The sequence below is a fragment of the Trichoplusia ni genome, chromosome 1 (assembly GCF_003590095.1).
Source record: "Trichoplusia ni isolate ovarian cell line Hi5 chromosome 1, tn1, whole genome shotgun sequence".
Classification (NCBI taxonomy): domain Eukaryota; kingdom Metazoa; phylum Arthropoda; class Insecta; order Lepidoptera; family Noctuidae; genus Trichoplusia; species Trichoplusia ni.
The window spans coordinates 12,711,369-12,733,184 of NC_039478.1; the positions used below are offsets into that span (position 1 = coordinate 12,711,369).

A 21,816-nucleotide genomic window follows, 5' to 3' on the forward strand; every position below is an offset into this window, starting at 1 on the left:
CCTCTCGTCTAGCAGCTAGCACACGCACATACGTCGGTGGAGGTGAGGATTGAGGGACCAGTTTTAATCATCGTTATTTTCAAAGTGCTTTGTTATTTTTGGCTCATTTCTTTTTTACAAATTGTTTTAAGACTTCTACTAAATCTTTATGCAGAAAAAGAACGGTTTTATTAAGTTATATTTTTCGTACTAATGTGGACTGAGGGACCACAGTTTGGTAGTTATGTTTTTTTTTTATCTTGAATCCCTTGTGGTCTACTATTTATAAAATATCTTTACAAATTCTTTACTAAAAATTTGAACACACAAAACCTTATTTTTAAAGACGCTTTCTGAAATCTGGCTGATCGTCTGTGAGAACTGAGGGACCACACTTTTTGGGTCGTAGTTTTTAATATATTTGTTTACAAATTCCCAGGTTCGTTCTACAATTATTTCAAATCTACTACTAAATCCTAGGATTCTTATTTCGCGAATTCCCAGTGTGGTCCCTCAGTTCACACGCACATCTTGAAAAAACGTATATTTTAAGCGTATACAGAACACATTTTTCTTATAAACCTGCCAATAGATTCAGTTAATGACAAGACCTTGCTGAACTAGAAATGTAATTATTGATATAAAAGTATTACCACGTTCTTCATTAGCTTGGAGTCGACAGACGAAAAAATACCTTTTTAAAATGTTATGCCCATTAGTAGCGTAATAACATAATAAAATTGGCGTGAAAAGGACAAATGATTGTGATAATATACTTCCAAAGGCACATTGAAATCAGAGGAAGTACATTATAAAATAATACTCGGTTCACTGGGGAAGCCCTTTGTTGCATACAACATACTTCATTTAATGTTTCAATTGTAAATACTTTCGCAGTGAAATATTGTTAAGAAAGTCTGCCAAGACGTACTCGGCAGCTGGTTCAAGTTGTACTTTAATGTGGCGTGATCATGAATATGCCGACTAATTGGCAAGTTCTTGTGGCATTATTTATATTAGTAAGTTTTCATATTTTTAAGCCCCGACACAAGAAAGGGAATAAGTTTGACATGTTAGTCTGTTTGTGTGTCTGTCTGTCTGTCCGTCTGTAGCTTCCTAGCTCGGGAACGGATTGAATAATTTCAATTTAGTTTGTGCTTCTTGCGAGTGTTCTGGGACATATTTGATAAAAATCGAATCGAAATTTGTGGGGGTGAAACGTTTTAATACACGGTTGTATTTCTAATTTTTAGTTTTTTTTTGTGTTTTTATATAGGTTCTGTTTTAATCATATAAAACCTAATAATTTCTTTTGGGCTCTCTGTTTTAGTTAGCACACTAAATGTGACATGTTTGTTTTCTTATTTATCTTTTAGTTATGTTTTTTTTTTATAAGAAGGAACCCTAAACTGTGACGGTACTATTTTTAGATATTAAGTCTACAGCTCGTGTCTGCCAAGGAATTAACACCAACACACTATGACAGAGGGCCGACTTGGCATCAAATCGCAGATACATTGAAGGGTTTTGGGCAAAACGTCAACAACGGATTAAATAATGTGTGGAACGCTGCCTTCAATTGGATGAGTAAAGGGAAGGAAGGTTAAAAGTAAAAGAGGTTCCCGCAACGGAGGTCTGATTAAAAAAATAACTTATACCCTCTTTGGAAATATACTATCAAATATTGAAGCAAAGTATCTTAGGGCCGATTTTTCAATCGCCAGATAACTTTTATCTGACGAATATGTTTGACGTTTTGACAGCTTTTGTATGGGAAATATGTCAAATGGCCATGCTGATGATTGAAAAATCGGCCCTTAGTTATTAATTCGGAAGACATCTTTTCACACAGGTTTAGATCTAAGTTACAATTTAAAGGACTTCAGCCAAAGCACAGTACGAACAAATATAATGTACATTGATTTTGTAAACTCATATTATGTAAATTAATCTATCTGACTCAGGAAACTTTTTTTAAGATGTTATTTATCTTCAAGCAATTTGGGGCAGAACAACAGACAAATTAAAAAAAAATGTGTTAGGGTTGGACCAGATTCTCTGACTTAGCTGTCCAGTAAGACAAAAAATATAAAATGTATTGGTCTACGATAGTGGTCTGTATGTTAAGTATATACTAAATCTTGGATCTGGTATAAAACAGGTACAAAAACAAATCTGTTTCTGCGTTTTAACTTATGCTAAAATTCTTATAATCAATGTTTTACACAAATTATGTAATGTCTTGATCAAGTTTATATTTAAAAGAATTAGTCGTATTAGAGCATTTAATAAAGGGTATTTTTTTCATAGTCTTTTTATATTTTGTTTTTATTTGTTAAGATAATACACATTGTAAAGAAATTAAAAACATTGAACGTCACAGCCTTAATAGAATCATCTCATTAATAAAATAAATAAAATTTGTAATGATTCCTCTTCCTCTAAATCCTTATTATAGCATATACAACGTTGCGGTACATTGGCGACATTAATTTGACACACGTTTAGGGTTAGTCACCGTTAATCATAGGAGTCATGATAGCAAATTGTAAGATTTATTTTTTTAAATAAACTAGATTCAAAAAACCTCAAATTGCGAATACGAAAGTTCTTTCAAGGAATTACTTACCTACAAAAAGAATAGGCAAAGCGCCTTGTACTCATGTCTCATGTTCGGTCCTTTGGCGGCATAATAATATCACAAATATAAAACGCACGCACAGGTTGTTCCGTAAATATATGCATTTATTAAAATTTAAATTAATTTATTGAATGTCCACATAGAACATTCTACGCGTGACAAATTAATATTAACAATGTGGCGCCACAACTGTATAGAATTATCAATTTTCAAAGAAAACATAATGATGGCATTACAAATTTAATCAGTGTATCTAGCTTTCTAGAGTTGTAATGGTCAACTTACTGTTCTATGAACGGCTTTGTATTCTGGAAGCTTGGATGTAATTTATTAAAATACACTTAGCAACATAAGTCAGCAGTTCTATTCAAAACAATTGTTCACTGTGTAATTCAATGGGTTCTACTGTTTTCTAACAGCACAACAGCTTTTAGAAAACAGTGCGGGCTTTACGAATAGAATAGTTAAAACAGTCTACACAAATTATTACGTATGACGAGAAACATTTTGGCCTTTTCAATCGGATTATATTAACCAGCTTTCATTGCTGACTGATTATTGAAAGGCACCACTGACAAATGGTAAAGCAATGGCAATTTTAGATCCTAACATCTAGGATCTAAATTTGCCAATCCGCAATGAGCTAGCATGGAAGCCAGTACTTCTACCATATGGAGATGATATTTGCTTTCTTCTAGATCTTTATCTTCGACATCCAGTTGATCTTCATTTTATGACAGAATTAGTACTTTTCTAGAATATTGCTCATAACTTGTTTGCGATGCTAATTAGTAGATTAACACCACAATAAAATTAGCGTGAAGATGAAATTACTCTGGTAATTGTGACAGACTTCATCCGAAGTCGCATAGATAACGAAGGCAGTCTTTAATACTTGGTTTTGTCAGAAAGATCTTTGCTGAGATACTAAGTTTTCTTCAGTAAAGATTAGAGTTACACATTATTTTGCAGTTAATATCATTTATCATTAGATAGCTCCGTGACAGATACTACAAAATATGCCAACTGGTCGGTTAATATTTCTGGCTCTACTTGCATTGGTAAAGTATTCTTATTTTATTTCTTAAAGGTTGTGGATCCCTTTGATTAATTTACAGTACAATACACGAAGTTTAATTGCATTACAGCCTTCTTTCGGTTCTCTCAGTTACAAATTATTGTTACTTTCACGTAACTTTTAAATATTATTAGTATCAAGAACTTTTCAATTAAAAAAAAAAATAGAAATGAGACAATATTTTCTATCTCGTTAAATAATATAAACGCACATTTTTTTTCATATTCAAAATTGGCTTGTTAGTACTTAATATTTAAAACTCAAGGGCCCCGATTCTGCTATATTACAATGGCCGACGAATGAATGGCAATTGGATTAAATTTGAAATTATTCCTATTCTCTTAAGCATTTTGCCAATACAATAATTGGAAGTTAATTGTATTGACCTTGGATGTACCGTCCCATACTAAATTTTCAATTATTTTGCAAGAAAAAATACAAAAATGACATTTTAAGCCAATTTTCATTCATTCATCGACCATTGTAAATACCAGAATTGGGGCCCAAGCGGTATATTATTCTAAACCATAACCTACTATTATATAATGTATCTTTTCAGTTATTAGTTTTTCATCTCGTGTCAGCGGAGGGTGATTCGGCGGTCGATAAGCCACGCCACAGAGGGCCAGCGTGGCAAGTAATAGTGAGCAAAATCAAGAGCTTAGGAATGGATGCCTACAATTGGATTAATGAAAATGCCTTCAAAAAATACACAAGTCAGCCATCGAAAACACATAAAAAAAAATGCTGAACTACAACGGGTCGTCTTTAAAAAAGTTTTAGCAGATACGATTGTGCTAAGAAATATGTATATCAGCTATAAGACCTTCACAAGTATCAGAATATGTTCCTGGTATATTTAGCCTGTTCAAGTGGTTTTGGAAATGGGACAAAGTTTTTGAATGCACTACCTCTGGCGAAAAGGATACATTCGTGGAAGCGAGACGTCAATCTAGGCCTTGCAGGGGGCCATCTCCTTCTACAACTGCAATAATACTGATTTGGAAAGTCCATAGCTTTAAGAGCTCATATTAATGCTATCACACAAGTTTTTACTAAGCTCGAGGTATGACTGCTTCTTCGGACTATTTCGCCAAACTTTATTAGCCCGTAGCCGAAGCAATGATAAAAATAAACATTTAAGTTAACATTATGGACCTTTTTGTTTTGGCGGGGTTGCTTGGACAACCACTTCCTCGGCGAGTGAAAAAGCGGACAGTGTCAGACTCTTACTGAATGTTTCTTGATGAGGCATTGTCATTGGAATACTTAATAGCTTATGGGATGTATAAATAATTCACTGTATTTATAATGATTACTGAAATCAGAAATGAACTGTTGTCATTAGTCGACAGAGTTATTTTAATTCGATTTTTTAAGTAATAAACATTTAGGTGGATATTTTAAAAGTGTCAAGTGAAAAGTTTCTGTTTTATTTTAGTCTTCCGTATCAGACAAACACGTTTTATTTACTAACTAACACTGAGTAAAACATAAAGCAAGCCTTTTCATATTGTGTTTAATGATTATAAAACATTTTTTTTAAAGTACTAGTAGGGCCATCTTTAATTTATTGACAGGTTAAACAAAGTGTTAACCGAGAGTGCGTGTATGATTATGATAGGTCTAGATTTCAGTAGGAACTGTAGTTTAACTAAATTAAAACAACAGCTTACTAGAGCCTTTATATCAGGATTGGCCAACTATTTTCGAAGCATCCGAGTCCAAGAGACCGACGCGCAACTCCACTTGGGTCCGGAACTAGTCAGGCAATCTTGATAGATACGCGTAAGTAAATCGTTGTTACGTCTAAGTATATGCCTATCATCTAAACGGTGGCTAAGTTACAACTACACAATTTGATAGACTACAGGTTAAGCTACGTTTGATACGGTGATATCACAACGAGTTTCTCTGTGTTTCGGAAAGCATGTTAAATTGTGAGTCCTGCCTACTATCTAACATCTTTTACAGCAGTCAGAAGCTAGAAAATCTGACAACAGTCTCACTAAGGGATATCGTGTTGCTCCTTGTAAAACTTAAAAAAGGCTATGCCTAGAATTTTGAAGAGTTGGTGATAAGCCACCAGGAACTCGAGCTCTTAGCACTTTTGCAACTTTATTTATGAAATATAGCCGTTTATTCGTTACACGACCCAATCATTTTACGCTATAAAATAAATTGGATATGAAATTGATGTAGTTATAATTTAATGATTTTGATAAAAGAAAATTCTTGAAGGCGTCCAGATGTTGTTTTGATATAGACTTGCGTTTAGTCGTTAGTTATAAACACAATTGCTTACAATGCACAAGTTATAACGTAATTGAAAAACAAAAGACGATAGTCAATATGTACGTGATCGCACCGCTGAATTAAGCTGATACTGTCGTCATCTAATGTATTCATTTTGGACCTTGTTAACAGTGGTAATGTACCTTTGTTTTTAATCCTTGAAAAGGTTTTGACTGAAAAAGTTATTTCTAAAGCTAATTGTACCCGCGACTTCGTTGCGTGGAATTCATCGAAAAATATCTACATTATTTTTCTAAAATTATATTTACCTTATAAGATCAGCTACCTGCCAATAACAGCCCGGTCAAAATCGGTACAATCATTTCAGAGATTAGCCTGAATAAACAGAGCGGAAAGAATGCTATTTTTACAATATATATATTCATATGTGTGTATTAAACAAAGGTAATATCAATATTACAAGCATACACTTCAATTATATATGTTTGTATAGATTTAGAATATCTAATTTGTAAATGAAGATCAACTCTATATTCTATTATTTCCAGATTTTTAGTCTTCAGCTTCTATGTTCGAGCGATGTTAGTGTCGATCTGCCATCGTATAATAAGGGACCATGGGATACTGTGATGGACTCAATAAAGGGTTTTGGAAATAGTGTGGGTAGGTTTTTTAAAAATGCGTGGGATAGCACCGTCGACTTTTTCAAGAATTTATTTTAAAGAGATCGAGATTTTCGCTGTTGGTATACATCATAATATCAAACATAATGGATCATAACACCGGTCGTAATTAAAATGTATTTAAAACATACTTGCCTGGTCTGCTCCTCTTCTGGTTTGTGAGCCTAACTCCTATATCGGAGGTTGTGGGTTCAATTCCTACCTATGACAATTTTTTGTGTGATGAGTACTATTATCTTTATCTGGATAATTTAAATCTAATATGTATGTGTTTAGAAACATGTGTCTTTGTTGATCAGTGTTCCAGTGCTCTTTAGACAAGCTTTGTTTAGTTTAACACTAGATGGCGTTGTTAAAAACCATCGAAATCTTTACTTGACATTTACATAATTTCCAGACCAAGGCTTTCTCAACTCAATTGAAAAGTTAGTCGAGAAATGCTGTATTTATAACTTTTAATTACGTACCCTGTTAAGATTTATTTGATTGCATGATTAGACCATTTGACAATATCATGAAATAAATGTAGCTGATTTTTTTTTTACATCAATTGTTTTTTTTTACTAAATTAAGTATGGTGATGGCTTAATTTGATATTTTCTTTAAGGCTTCATCAGGCTAACGAGATAAAAACACATAATGTGTTTACCGGATCGGGGTCGGGAATGTACTTCTATGTAAATATTTTATTCTATATTTATCCGTCTATACTTAAGGAAAACTGTAAAATCCTTACTGATATTATAAATGCGAAAGTAACTCTCTCTGTCTGTCTGTTACGCTTTCACGTCTAAACCACTGAACTGATTTTAATGAAATTTGGTATAGAGATAGAGTTGACCTTGAGGAAGAACATAGGATAGTTATTATCCCGGACTTTTGAAGAGTTCTCTTGGAAACGCGATATGATCGACCTCGACGCGGGCGAAGCCGCGGCCTAAAGGCTAGTAAGACATACAAACGGAAATGAGTTTTACTGAACATCATGTTACCATGACAGTCTTTATTTAACTTATTTTATAAACTTAAACCAATAATTCCAGATTAATAACATATCATTCCAGACTGGTAAGTGCGACTGTAGAGAAACACGCCTCTTTTAGAGTAAGGAACGTTTGTTCATTGCAACCACGTGATATTATTAGTTTGTGCTGTGTTTTATAATAATCAAGAATATACATATAATTTTAGAAAATCTTTTCTTCAATAGGATCACCTACGCTAGGCATTGAACCGTCGTACTTAAAAACCTATTCATATGTATAACCTCTTAAGGTTATAGACCACAGGGACAGTGGGTGGATAGCCCTAATAGGTAGTATGTACAAAAATGTTTTTTCTCTCGAATTAAAGAGTCACTGGCATAACTACTCGTAATAAATACATAAAACATTATTTTCAACGAACAGCTGATATTATATCACTTTAAGGCCCGACTTTTCAATCGTCAGATAACTTTTATCCGAGGAATAAATATGGCCGTTTGACATATTTTCTATACAAAAACTGTCAAAACGTCATTCATATTCGTCAAATAAAAGTTACCTGGCGATTGAAAAATCGGCCCTTAATTGATTTAAAGGTTGTAATTCATTTCACACGGTGTATTGTTAACTGAAATGATGACGTCACGAGTTGTTTGTACATACCTTATTGTTTGATTGTTGTATTATTTGGGTGTGATTCAGTGAGATCGGCGACTCACCTCCGGTTAGCATCTATTACTCAATTTAGATCGTGATCAGGGTGGTCAAGATACCTTTAAATTTTATTTATTTATTATTGTTATAAGCCCATATCGTCTTACTGCTGAGTAAAGGCCTTCTTCTCTTCCTTCCATTTTTCTAGGTCTAAGTAGAGTCAAAAGAATCAAACTCATCCCGTTACCTTCTTCTGGGCCTTTCGCGAAGTCTTTTCTTGTTATCTACCACCCAATATGTAGTTGCCTATACCCAAAATGAATCCTGCCTCCAGAAAATGTAACGAGCTCAATTACATTATAGTTTGTTTTTATTTCATTGAAAAATGGAACTAAATATATGCTCATAAGATACAAGATTCCATTAAAGTTCACTGAAAAGACGTTCGTATGTATACAAGTACACATGTACGTCAATACGATGTATAATCGAATTAGCGTATAACGATAATCAGTTCATTGTACAATCGTGATATTATTCTCTATAGAACTAGCTTGTTGGAAGTCATTTTATAAGTACGGAAATGATAAGAAGTTACATTTGTAAACTACTTTTAAAACAGAGGCCGTTTATCTTTTACTGGTGTTTATATTCTTCATAATATCTTGGTTTGCCGTGAGGTGAGCCGATTTTCGATATTTTTTTTCCGAATTGCTATTGACTTGAAAGTCAGTGGGAATTATTATCTAATCCTAAAAACATTTTCTCGTATACGTATTTTTGTACACGACAATCGAAGTAATCTTAAAGTCCTTACAGTCAATGTGAATTGGTAAAAAGAAAAAGTTTGTTAAACAATATTTTCACACAAAATTATATGTTTTTAATATGTTTATATTAAAATTATAATTTATCAGAAAATATTATTTTTATAAATCGAATAAAAATATTATGAACTTGATATATTTTTAACGAAACACTACAATTCCTTTTAAATCATAATAACATAATTTGTAACTAATTTTTAATTCGTTATACTTATTCCACCGTGGTCAAATGCGATAAAATTTCAATTCAATCAAAATAATATCAACATTTGGTACGAGACCAGTGTATAAGTAATGGTGTATTAGATCGGACTTGAGTACCTTACTAAAGTACAAAAGCGTATGTGTTTAAATCGACTATTAATAAGGAAATAAGTAAAAGAAAATTGCAAAAATAATAGAAAAGTTTGTCCTAAGGCACGGCCCTTGTGCACTGATTCATTGCCCGCGTAATTTCGTCGGCTCGCCTGATTATACTGACACACGTGCGTGCGAAAGCAAATTTAGAGCATCCTGTTAATCCTTTGTGGTCAGTAGGAGTTAGTACGGCAAGCGGTCAGCACATCCATTGTTGTGCCCTTCATAACAAAAGACAGTCTACTCTGGTTCCGAACAGCTATTGATACTGATTTGGGTCAAACTTGAATAACAAGGTTACAACGCTACTATGGATTTCAGACTGACAATGCTCTTCTGTTTCGTAAGTACAATTTGTTTATCTTTTGGCCTTAAACCTCTTTCATAGCAATTGTGGAATCTCTAAATTTGTATTGTGCTGTAAGTGAAGTGGGTCAAACTTTACGAAAAGTTAGGATCTCCAGCATTTGGAGAAATACTGAAACATAATCAGTCGATGCCGAGCGTGCAAGAACGAATCTTTTTTTTTGTGTTAATAGGTAGTGGCCATTTTCCGGTTAGCTACTTGTAAAATAAAACGATTTTTTGGAGAAATCCTGTAAATTTTGTCCTGAATTCGCCCAATAATTCTGTCAAGACAGTTTACGATTCTCAGTCACAAAACTTTGGTCGTTACAGTTTGTGATCGCGATCGTGTCAGCGCTTCCCACAGAACACGACTCAGGGCTTCGGGAAAAGCGTGACGTCATGGATTCCATGAAAAATGCCTGGGGTGAGGTGGTGAAGACCCTGAGCGATGCAGGCGACGCGGTAGTACATGTCTTCAAGCCCACAGAGAAGAGCGTCATTGACAAAATGGCAGACGGCATCAAGGGTCTCGCGCAATAACCAGTTCCCGCCGACATCTAGACGTTACGTAAAAACGAGTATTGGTTAATATAGTGGCATAAGTTGGTCGTAAATACTCCCGTCTGCATCTAACGATTTAAAATAAATTAAGATAATTGTTTCTTCAACTAAATTAATTGTTTGGAAACCTTTGTAGGTATGTTCCATCCTATACTAATGGACATTAATTAACCAACTTATTTCTATAATATTCAACTGTGTATTTAATTATTTTTTAAGATAAATATCACAAGTAAAATTAAGTTGTTAAATAAAATAAAACAAACAATTTAATATATTTTATTTTAACATATTCGTAAAATTGGTATAAAGAAAGTACAATGTATAAGTGCAACGTAATATGTCAGTGTGAACGTCTTACAGGGCAAGATATAATGTTGTGCAATAACATGACTAAACATCACTGCAAGCCTGGTGCGAGACGACCTCACATATGCCGTCGGAGTAGTGCGCGGTGTGGCAGCCATGGTCTTCTCCATCAAGTATATTAATTAATCTGTCAGTGCTGGGATGTGACATCGGGGGGGGACTTTCTGGATAATCGGGTCTATTGTAGTACCCCTCATTCTTTGGTTTCCGTAAAGATGGCAAGATAAATACACCAGCTGTTATCTCTTTCTTAGTTTCTGTGGGCGCTTCGTTAACTGCGCTCAATATTTCGCGCCTTCGTTCTAAATCTGCAATGTTGTATTGATAGCATTCTGATTTGTGTCGTTCCCGGACAAACATACAGTATGCTATCCAAATGAGGACCAACGCTGCCTGTAAACAAACATTAGGTACGTATAAATATTCAATACAGAATGACGTCGAACCTCGCCTCCATAAGCAGTATACGAAGTTATATGATAATTGACAAGAGAGATAAAACGTAAATAAACATGACATGTATTCAGTGTGTATCTAACTATAGTGGTAAACAAGACTGTTTTCTAATAGAAAAACAAGTGAAACTCACCAAGACCAGAGCGATGATGAAACCAGTGATGTAGACGCTCATTTTTTCGAAAATATATAATGTATTTAGCGTCGATATGAGACGAGTGCTGCAAACGAGGTTAGATTGGAACAGTCGCGACGGCGAGCGGTCCCGACGTCGCACTCAATTAGTGTCAGTTGTAACTTGTGGCTCTTTTAGAACGTGATGTCATCGGGATTGATTGGAGTCCACAATGAACGAACAGGATTTATTAAAATCAAACACGACTTTATCAAAGAAAGGATAAAAACGGAATACGTCTTGTGTTTCGTATTACGCGGTGACTCGGTTCGGATTTACCTGTGCGACGTTTTCCTGTAACTGTTGACTCAGTTTTACATATTCGATGACCATATTCTGACTATGTTGACGTCATGCTTTCTCTTTCATTCAAACTTGTTCTAATGACATATGAGCATCTCTAACTGTTCAGAGTGCATTCAATGTCATTGAGCATCACTGGAAAAACTTGTTAAGTCGTAAAGGTCACGGTACACAAAGAGGTTGTATCGTAATTAGCACTGCACCTGTGAATGTTAAGTGGTATTGAAATCGGTGGATCACTCGATATCGAGTAAACATTATATGTTTATTTTTTCATACGTTCTTTGACATATTTAAGATTCCGGATTGCAAATGCAGTAGAGTAGATTGTTTGTGATATATCAGTAGTTATTTTTCTACGGTCAAGATTTTTATCTGCAAAATCCTATTCGTAAACAGACTGGTTAAATCTATGTTAGATATCAAATATATACGAAGCCGACTAGCTCAAGACACGTGTCGATACCGATCTTGAGACAGCTTGTGAAAGTGCTTTCGAAACTTACTGGGTCTACCTAGATACGATAGATTGTTCTAGGTACCGATTCATTTAACTAAATCCAAAACTTTTCTGACCTAAAATCGCAAACTTACTCACCATAAAATAATGTTAGAAAGCCTTTGGTTTCTTTAACAATATATCACAACCTTTGAAAAAATATTTTTGAAGTGAGTTGTAATTACGAAAACGGTCTTCAGTCTATCCTTTTTCAATGTTTAGGTCAGCATCCATTATCACCGAATCCAAGCATTAACAAAATATAATCACAATGCACCCACAGGTCCTCAACATAAATCAAGACTAACATGTAAAATGATTCAATGAAGCGAACAATCAACAATTTTCTCTTTCATCATTATTGCGTAGTATTTGTTAAGGTGAGTCACCATCATGAGCATCTCGATGTTCGCGTGGGGTGTCCCGGCCCGACTTGCAAGCGTAAATGTTTATTTATAAAGTCATTATTTATCATCACCTATGTTGACGTTGACTTCCAGTCCGGATGCAGCTAAGTACCAGTAGTTTACAAGGAGTGACTGATCTTACCTCCTCAACACTGGGCCATACCTCTTCTATAGTCTGGTTGCCCGATTTTCTACCTCCTGATTACCATTAACATCTGTCAAAGATGTGTTGAAAATAGCCGAAACCCACAAGGTGCCTCCCGATAAGCAGAAGAAATCCTAACGACATCGAAGGTTACCCATCCACGGACCGACCGAATTAAGCGTGGCTGAATCTATATATGATCGATGAACTTGTGCAGTTGTAGCTTAACTATTCGCTTGTTTTTTTTTAAAACGATGTCTCAGAAAGCCTTTTTTTGTTTAGGCGGGGGAATCCTCGTGGACGTCCACTCCCCCGGGGGAGGAAGTGGGTAGTGTCAGACTTTTACTGACTAAACCTGAACCACCGTGCTACGTCATCCGCGTTTTTGTATCGGTGTATGGCAATGCGTTGCAATCCTTCCTACATGTCTCAGAAAGCCGTCTGGAATTGTTTGTAGGATACGCTACTTTGAGGAGTGCATGAATGTATTCCAAACAAAAATATAATCCAATCAAAACAGTAGTAAAAGCCTAGAGAGTGTTAATGTAGATTTCAAAAGAAATAACAAATAGGTGTGCTGCATTTTATTTATTTAAGTTACGCAAAGGAACATAGTAAGACAATACTTATACAGTTTTTTAATATTAGCAATGTCAGTCTAAGTAACATTGCTATTAAAACTTAATCAGTAACTGTTTTCTTGTATTTTTTTTCCTCTTTCAATAAGTATAAATCCTTCGTATTTTATTTAGTAAAACAACATAGCTAAACAAATAAAAAGAATGCGATGAGTAAAAAGTACCTGTATAAAATAAATCATTGTCTAATTACGTCTTCTATTACGTAACATTATTATTTATCAATAGTCAACTGTTAGCTTGTCATCCCATAGTGATATCAGTGGTACCAACACAGTCTTATTTTTTAATTATCGTTTTAATAACTTTGTCACTACATCTGATTGGACATACCCTTGTGTCAGATTTTAAATATGTGGCATAGTAGTTCACACACCCTTACATATTTCTTTTTGTTGTACCGCTTTCCTCACATTGTTTTCCTACTTCGCTATTAGCAAATTACGATAGCATCGTATTACGAAAAATTATTTGAAAAGACATTGGTACGTGCCGGGATGTGAACCTACGACCGTATACTTGACAGGCCCATAATCCCGTTACTGTCAAGTAAAAAAAATTTGATTGTTTGATTTAAATATTTATAAGTGGTTACATCATGTAATATTTTCAGGTATAAGGCGAAGTCATTCAGATAATATAGATAATAAGATTCTATAAATAAAAAAGGTTAATACGACATTGAAGAGTCACTTTAGTATTTGCATTGAACTCCTAACCTTGTGTCAGAGCATACATCAGTTGCAGCATTAAGAAATTATAGCGCCTTAAGTCCAGATCATTAAGGTTGCTTTTCGCACATTTTTGATCCTTCTGGCTTGAGAAGGAGTGTACCAGAATGACCAGATGTCTAGTGTCGACTATCATTTAAAACTCCAAGACGACAATGAGGTCAATTAGGACTTCATACTCTTATAACTAAGGAGGTTCAATAGCTTGATACTTCTATCACGCGATTATGAAGAGTCGAAATTTCTGGAATGATTGTTTATTTAACAGTTTCATTCAGTATTTTAATAATGGTCTATTTATATTTATTTCTTGGATCTTCTGTCACATAATTGAAGGTTTTATAATGTAACATATGAGAAAATTTTATATTATGTTGCAAGATTGCTCTGTCTTTTCTACTAAATTGTATAATAACTGTCGCTTAAACAAATGCCAACACATACACAAAGTACAGCGACATTTATCAACATTATTATTACATCCCCTTACGGCAAGTCTGAGATTCTATTATTTGTAATACTAAATTTTGTTTAACACATCAATACATTTGACAGTTTTGGTATTGACCTCACGATCCACCATCTGGTCAGACAGTCAGCTAAGTCAGTTTATTATTATAATATGAATATGTTTATTGACAAGATCTCACAAACTTGACCTGGTTAAGAATCGAAGAGGTCAGCAGGATCTTACACAACCACTTATCTTAAAAATATATTATCATCATTATTTTAAGGTTTTGTAAATGCAAACTCTATGGGTAGACGGATAAACTGCGAAAGCGAAATGGTGCGCTACTTACTGTAGAACGCTGTCTTTTTTCTACAACTGCTTTCGTCTTACTTTACAGAGTGTTAGTTGGATTTCAGAAAGTGGGAAGTCAGAGTCCAAAAGGGTTTCTGTGGCTCCGGTAGACGAAGGGCAGAGGAAGGAACATAAGTGGGTTTTAGTCAATAGGAGTCTGACACTTCTTTCCGCTCAACCCAGAGCGGCATGAGTCATTTGATGCTTTGCCATCCGAAAAATAAGTCCTTCAGAACACGGTGGTGGGTTACGCCAACCAAAGGCATAGCGCGAGGTGAAATTTTATAGGGAATAGTGAAAGGGTTGGGGAAATTTAAGCAGTTTTAAAATGAGTAGAAAAATAACATATAGTGTATTGAATATGTTTATATTGTCATTAGATCTTACAAGATTGTTTGTGTTATTTGAATTGAATTATACTGTAGAGTTTGTGGTATTGAATTATTTATTTGAAATTTTGCTTATTCTAATTAAACTTATACTAGGTTTTACTAATTACTTCGACCCGTCCCGTGCTTGACCTGGAAATAAAATATTTCTTTTAGTTACGTATTTTGCCTACCAACTGTAGAGAAGGAAGAGTTGTTAGACTAGAAAACATGCCAGAGTTTTGTAAGACAAAAAATGAAAATAAATGATTGCTGTTAAACCAAAGACTGAGAAACCTTTCCTTTCCAGTAGTATAATACCTAATAATATTTTAGAATGGAGATATAAACGAAAAAATCCGAAATAATTGATTTAGTTTTATACTGTTTTTGAATTCTTACCTCCTGACGGACCATCGACGACGTTCACTGTAAATAATAAATAAAAGATTCCTTTAGTTGCCTTGCATTCAACAAAAATAATGTACTAAATTATGACGACGATATGAAAAACATTGCTGATATTAATTAAAAAGGCGCATGATTTACCAAAGAATTTATTTGTGGGATATAGAAATAAGGCACAAAAACACGCTAAAGTTAGCCAGTCCTGCAAACTTACTGCTGAAACAAGTTGGGTTCTGTTTTTCATTCTGACCTCAAACACGCTAAAATTAGCAAGTTAGCAGTTACGCTTGAAAGCAGGTTGTTTTTTATTCTCTCATTTACTTAATTTCGAATATGTACAAAAAAGAGTGAAATCCAGTATTATCAGAGATTAATTCCAACTTGTACCACGGCTGGAATTAGCGCTAGACTTGGGTTCCAGAGTATGAACTCGATCTGAATACGTTCGAAATAGAACTTAGTATTTTCATGAGAAGCCTAATGCTTTATCACTGATAGTACAGAGGACAGACACAGGTGTATTTTACTGCAGCATGAAGATGACTGTCTTTTTATAAGTAAGTCTTAATATTACATTCAATTTATAACAGTGTATGAGAATGGTATAATATAGAATGCTTTCATAATAATTGAAGTTAATAATTACCTTGTTCCTCACCGTTGACGAAGTTTACTGAAAAACATAGATAAGATTTAATAGTTAATACTTTTTCTAAACCTGGGAGAAGGTTGTACTCAATAGTTGGACATGTTTTGGCTATTATTGTAATAATTACTAATTATAATATAGAGTACGTAGCTAATTAAATTTTTCATCTGGAGATCAGAGAGTGAGTAAGAAATAGAACTTTATCCTACATTATTAAACATTTAAAGTTTTACAAAGTCTTAACAATTATTAAATACAATTAAAAAAACCTAAAACAAATTTATACTACCTTGGCTCTCTCCATTTACGAAGTCAACTGCAAAGAAAGAAAACAAATATTATATTTTTGCCAACATAATTGTTTAACCTTAAATAAAAAGAGCAAAATAATTTAATAAGTGCTAAAGAATAAACATTTGATAATAGACCTCTATCCTTTAAAGAAACCAATTTTACCAAAGTGCAAGTGAGATAAAGCATTCATAACGCAAGTTTCCTTTTTTAAACTTAATTTCCAGATTACTTACTTTGGTGTTGTCCGTCAACGACGTTAACTGAAAACAAAAACATAAACAAGTTTAAATCTATTTCTATTTTAGTCTATTTTATTAATAAACACACCTATATCTGATATTAAAACATTTATGACGCAGCGTCATAAACCATCGACTGATGGAATAACTCCAACGTTAATGGTAGGTTATTTAATTAAGATTTTGATTGATTCTTAAAAGGTTTGACGTAAGGAAATTATAATAATTCAGAACATAGGTAGTTGTTATATGTGGGGATTCCCTACAATTTGCTTTTTCTATGTTTATTGTAATGCCAAAGATATTATTAAAATTATATTATAATATTTGGGATAGAAAAATTCAGTTGGGAGAGCTTAGGGGTAAATGTTCGTGAGTTCCTACTAAATTTGTTTTGAATTCACTAAATTTATTGATATTGACCCAAAATTTTAATGTGTATCGCAATTGATTTTGCATGGTCCAACCGTTAGAACCAGGGTAGGAAATTAGATGATGGGTTTTTCCATTACATTGTTATAATAATAGCAACAAACAATCGCTCGGTAGATATATTTTGCCTACTACAGTGTTACAGTTGTAAACATGTATTTGTTTTTTTAAATCAAGGTTAGTGGTTAAAATAAACTTTACCCAAAAGATTAGAATATTTAATAGTCGCCGGTTCTATTTTTGGCAGCAATAGACTGTGGCAATAGGTACATGTTTATTTTGATTATCATGTTTTTTTGACAGGCTTAATGTTCTTTTCACGTAAAACTCTGGGTCAGATGGGAATTTTTGTCGTAATAAATATTTATATTCATAATCAACTTTTAAACTCGTTTTACGTACTCAGGTATTTTCCAAACATCAGCAAAAAACAAAACGTGTTAAAAACAATAATACTTTATCCCTATATTGGAATTCCATATCTGATCGGGTTTTATATATTTATTAATACTGTTAAAGATTTATTGAAAATTATAAAAGTCTACGCATTAGAAGCCAAAAAATAAAGATTTTTTTCAAGATAGTTTTACGCTTGATCTGTGCCTATAAGATTTAAGAAGAGATCAACAATGAGAAAATTATGAGATTAATGTAATTAATTGTCAGAGATGTAATAAATAAGCTTGTTGCTAATCAACTCACCACCTTGAGGCTTGGCCATGGTGATGGTAACCATAGCGACCAACAAAAGAACAACCTGAAAAAGAAAACCTCATTCAAATTACGAACCATTACAAATATGACGTAATGCATCAAGCATTTCTTATTTAATTAGCAAATGTTTAAATGTGAATTAATTATTTCTGCGAATAATCATTACTTAGGTATACCATTACGTCATAATTGCTGAACTTGAATCATAATTATGTTAAATGGACTTAAATGAGAACATTTTAAATATAATTTCTAATGAGATGAAAATTTGTTTTAATTAACCTTAACTGGCTTTAATATAAATTTTAGTTACAAATATCACATTGTCCCAAGTGGAGCTAATAGTTTGTGAATAACAGCTTTTGAGTGAAGTCTTGGAATTTCTTCGTTATTTTTTGCGAAAACGGTAAGCAATTTTGGAAATTTAATATTTTTACTTTATTTTGAGGAGGATGCTTTCATTACACTCATCAAATTTTAAGATCCTAAATTCGGTTATCTTTGGATTTAGTAACAGCTTGATTGAAGCAACATAATTGAAGAAGATTAACCAGTTACACCATTTACACGCACAATATAAAAACAATAAGGAAAAAATGATCTTTTGGAATACGCACCGTGAATTTCATGATTATATTTTAACTCTTTACTTCCAAAAGTTTGAGATAAAACTGCCTCGCATGACTTATTCGAAATCTTTTATACGCGGACATAACAAATATTGATATTTATATTGAAAACAAGACGATAACCTTTGACAAGTGTGTCTTGGATCTAAATTTTTAATCTAACGGGCAATGTCTGTTCCGAGAATTCATCTCATAATATAGGTATGGTATGGTACTGATAAACGTCTTGAATATCATTCCTGGACATAGATAGTCAGCATTTTGTGCGTAGCTTTTGATGGGTATTAGTGCACGGTTCGGGAAGTTTTTTTTTGAAAATTCTGAAAGGTTTGGTTACATCTGAGAATTGAAATAAGGGTAAAAAACGTTTAATTGTTCACACTGACAAATCTTGTTCTGTATGTATTTGAATTGTAATTAGTTTATATCTTATATGTGTTGACAAGAATGCAAACAAAAAAATATAGTAGGAAAATAGACAATAAGTTACGCTAATAGCGTTATGATAAATAAAACCAAATAAACCAAGAGTGCAATCAATGTTTATTATTGACTAATTAAGATACGTTTCCGTGCCAAGAATCGTCTGAACAATTAAGTTATTTGCGTGTAATAACACGTTAATGTTTTGATGTCTTGTTCCTAGAATATTTTTTGTGGGGCATTGAATGTGCAAGATTTAAATAGTTGAGTACAAAGTGTAAAGTTCTAAAGTGCAAAGTTTTAATCCTAAACACAATTTAGGTTTAATGATCACTGATCGTTTGCATAAAATTATTGAAAATACCAGTTTGGTCTTATTGTCAGTGATGTTAATGCAAAATCTTAGTTCGAACCACAAAATTCACAGGTAATGATATAAATGACCATATTGCTTTAATGATTTTTTTATAAAGATAGGTACAGCTAGTCAGCAGCATATTGAGTACCAATTAAATGCAAAGCCACATAAAAACCAATCTACATAAAAAGTAAACTAAGAAACTAGCAATTTATTTACTTATTAATAATTTATTTAAAGCACTTAAATATTACGGGTTGGCGTACTCAATATCTCCAGAAAACCTACTAGCTCCAACTTAAAATAAGAAAATTGAAATCGTGGAAGCGAAACGGTGCAATAAACAACGTAGATTTTTAGCATCTTTGTTCTAACAACAACACCAACTATCTTAAAAAAAAATACAGGAACACCGCCTAGCAACAAGGAAACGTTTGCATAAACATTTGCTGCTTCAAATTATAAACTACTCAACAGCGCTGAAGTCGTAATATAAAGTAATGATATTTAAGGTCAAACGACCTCACAAATCTTGAAGGTTGGTGCGCTTTTGATGAAGATTAGACAAACAATACAATCGTCAAACAGTGATATTTGCTTTACCAAGTTTATATAGGATAGTGACCTAGGATATACAGTATGCTGAGAAAAGCTATCGCGATTCTATATAACACTAGCTGTTGCCCGCGACTTCGTCCACGTGGTTAGAATTTTCCCCGTTTTTTCTACATTTTCCATTATATCTTCGCTCCTATTAGTCGCAGCGTGATCACGTGATGTTATATAGCCTATAGCCTTCCGTGATAAATGGCAACACAAAAAGAATCGTTCAAGTCGAACTAGTAGTTCCTGAGATTAGCGCGTTCAAACAAACAAACAAACTCTTCAGCTTTATATATTAGTATAGAAGTATAGATATGGGAAGCAAACTTAGGTATACAATTAGCCAAGACCTTGTATTTGGGGACTTATTGGATTTAGTTTATTTATAAACAAAATTAAACTCACGATAAATGTTGTTTACGACATCGAACGTTGATTATGAGGATTTTGTGAAAAAAACCTTAATTGTTGAAGTTATGGCATGCATTTAAAGAACTTCCTAATTCTTCACGTTTTGTGTCCTCGCTAAAAAATGATTGAGGTAGTGATTTTATCTACATCCTGTATGTTGTTCTGGTTGCGGATCTTTTTTGTACGTTTTAAACAATTTTCAAAGAAAGTGTAGATTTTAGTCAAATATTAAACTATTTATGAGAGGGAATAATAATAGAGTCTGATAATCTAGCCTGCTTCTTTAGCATTCTCAAATAATTTAATAAATTAGTAAGAAACACTCGTAGATATCAAAATTGTTTAAGATACGATTAAAATTCTAATGAAATTTAGGTCACGTATATTCGACACCGACTTAGTAAAAATAAATACTCACTCAATCTCTAAAGAATGCTATGTAGGTACTTATAATATAGCTTTATCTATTAAAGTTTATATGTTTAGGGTGGTGTAAACACATCGTATATGTATAAACTATAAGGTCAGTTACAATTCTTGAAAAAGACTTGTGTACCTAGGTAGCTCGGAAACTGGATCCACAGCAGATCATATCTTAATAATTATGAAATGTTATTACTTCGGCAGTAATGACAACTCTTCAAAATTTTGGCACATGTAATCAAAACAAAATATTGATACAAACAACTAAAAATAAATCATGATTTTCCTTTTGTTTTACAATCTCATATTTATCACTGTTATATTTATTTGTTAGTAAAGTTCAAACTTATCTACATTTGTATCGTTTTTTTAATTGTCTTTATAATTATGTATCCAGAGATAAACGAATTTGTTGTACCTACTTATTCTTAAACTTTATCTTAAAAGGAATATTATAATTAGAACACAAACATCAATAATAGTCTCAGTCAGTATGATGTATTGAAGCGAACTGAACGTCAAAAAATTAATCGTCCCCTAGATTTTTTCGAACGAAAGAAATCATTCTTATCGTCTATATTTAAAAAGAAACCTCGATCAAGAGACTTTTGACTTATACGTAGAGCGATATTCAAAATATTTACGCTAAAATAATTTATTATAAAGTCCTTCACGAATACTCGATGCTATCGCATTCGTAAAAAGTATTTCACTCTTTTTCGATGAAAAAAAAATTTAACATTTAAATAAAAACGAGATGCTTCTTAGATTTTTAGACTACACCAACATATAAGATAACAGTGACTGCAGTTCCACAAGACGACAATATCTGCAAACAAATCTGTACAACTATGTGCCTTTTCAAATCGTACACAAATAAGTCATAGTGTTACATTAAAACAAGGATATGTGAATTGTTAGATCACAAATTATCACGTCTGTGAATAATACAACACAGCGACAATAT

The 21,816-nt window shown here is 33.3% G+C and overlaps 2 protein-coding genes and 1 long non-coding RNA gene across 4 annotated transcripts; 1 reads left to right on the forward strand and 2 right to left on the reverse strand.

Annotated features, from left to right (window-relative positions):
* The first annotated feature begins 9,301 nt into the window (after positions 1–9,301).
* On the forward strand, positions 9,302–10,586 carry LOC113495615. The gene is made up of 2 exons (XM_026874474.1): positions 9,302–9,804; positions 10,140–10,586. Exons 1-2 carry the CDS (start codon positions 9,772–9,774, stop codon positions 10,347–10,349), a joined length of 243 nt encoding a protein of 80 aa, XP_026730275.1. The 5' UTR covers positions 9,302–9,771; the 3' UTR covers positions 10,350–10,586.
* A 47-nt stretch (positions 10,587–10,633) lies between these two features.
* LOC113495189 lies at positions 10,634–12,735 on the reverse strand. 2 transcript variants are annotated; one of them, XM_026873801.1, is made up of 3 exons: positions 12,272–12,735; positions 11,329–11,876; positions 10,634–11,132 (listed from the first exon to the last, which is right to left on the reverse strand). In XM_026873801.1, the coding sequence occupies exons 2-3, from the start codon at positions 11,368–11,370 to the stop codon at positions 10,764–10,766; spliced, it is 411 nt and encodes a 136-aa protein (XP_026729602.1). In that variant the 5' UTR covers positions 11,371–11,876; positions 12,272–12,735; the 3' UTR covers positions 10,634–10,763. The 2 variants fall into 2 exon arrangements, with proteins under 2 accessions (XP_026729602.1, XP_026729610.1); XM_026873809.1 differs by lacking the exon at positions 12,272–12,735 and having other exon boundaries at positions 11,329–12,091.
* A 2,511-nt stretch (positions 12,736–15,246) lies between these two features.
* On the reverse strand, positions 15,247–18,690 carry LOC113495200. Its single transcript, XR_003400702.1, has 7 exons — positions 18,620–18,690; positions 17,991–18,045; positions 16,851–16,877; positions 16,613–16,639; positions 16,321–16,347; positions 15,669–15,695; positions 15,247–15,419 (listed from the first exon to the last, which is right to left on the reverse strand). It is a non-coding gene; the product is annotated as an uncharacterized LOC113495200 (long non-coding RNA).
* Positions 18,691–21,816: the final 3,126 nt, after the last annotated feature.

What these genes read in the sequence shown, in the direction of transcription:
- LOC113495615 (XM_026874474.1), top strand. Translation starts at nt 9,772, where the DNA reads ATGGATTTCAGACTGACAATGCTCTTCTGTTTC. An exon ending in TGACAATGCTCTTCTGTTTC is followed by an intron (nt 9,805 to 10,139) that starts GTAAGTACAATT and finishes TGGTCGTTACAG; the next exon opens with TTTGTGATCGCGATCGTGTC.
- LOC113495189 (XM_026873801.1), bottom strand. Translation starts at nt 11,370, where the DNA reads ATGAGCGTCTACATCACTGGTTTCATCATCGCTCTGGTCTTG. An exon ending in TCATCATCGCTCTGGTCTTG is followed by an intron (nt 11,133 to 11,328) that starts GTGAGTTTCACT and finishes GTTTGTTTACAG; the next exon opens with GCAGCGTTGGTCCTCATTTG.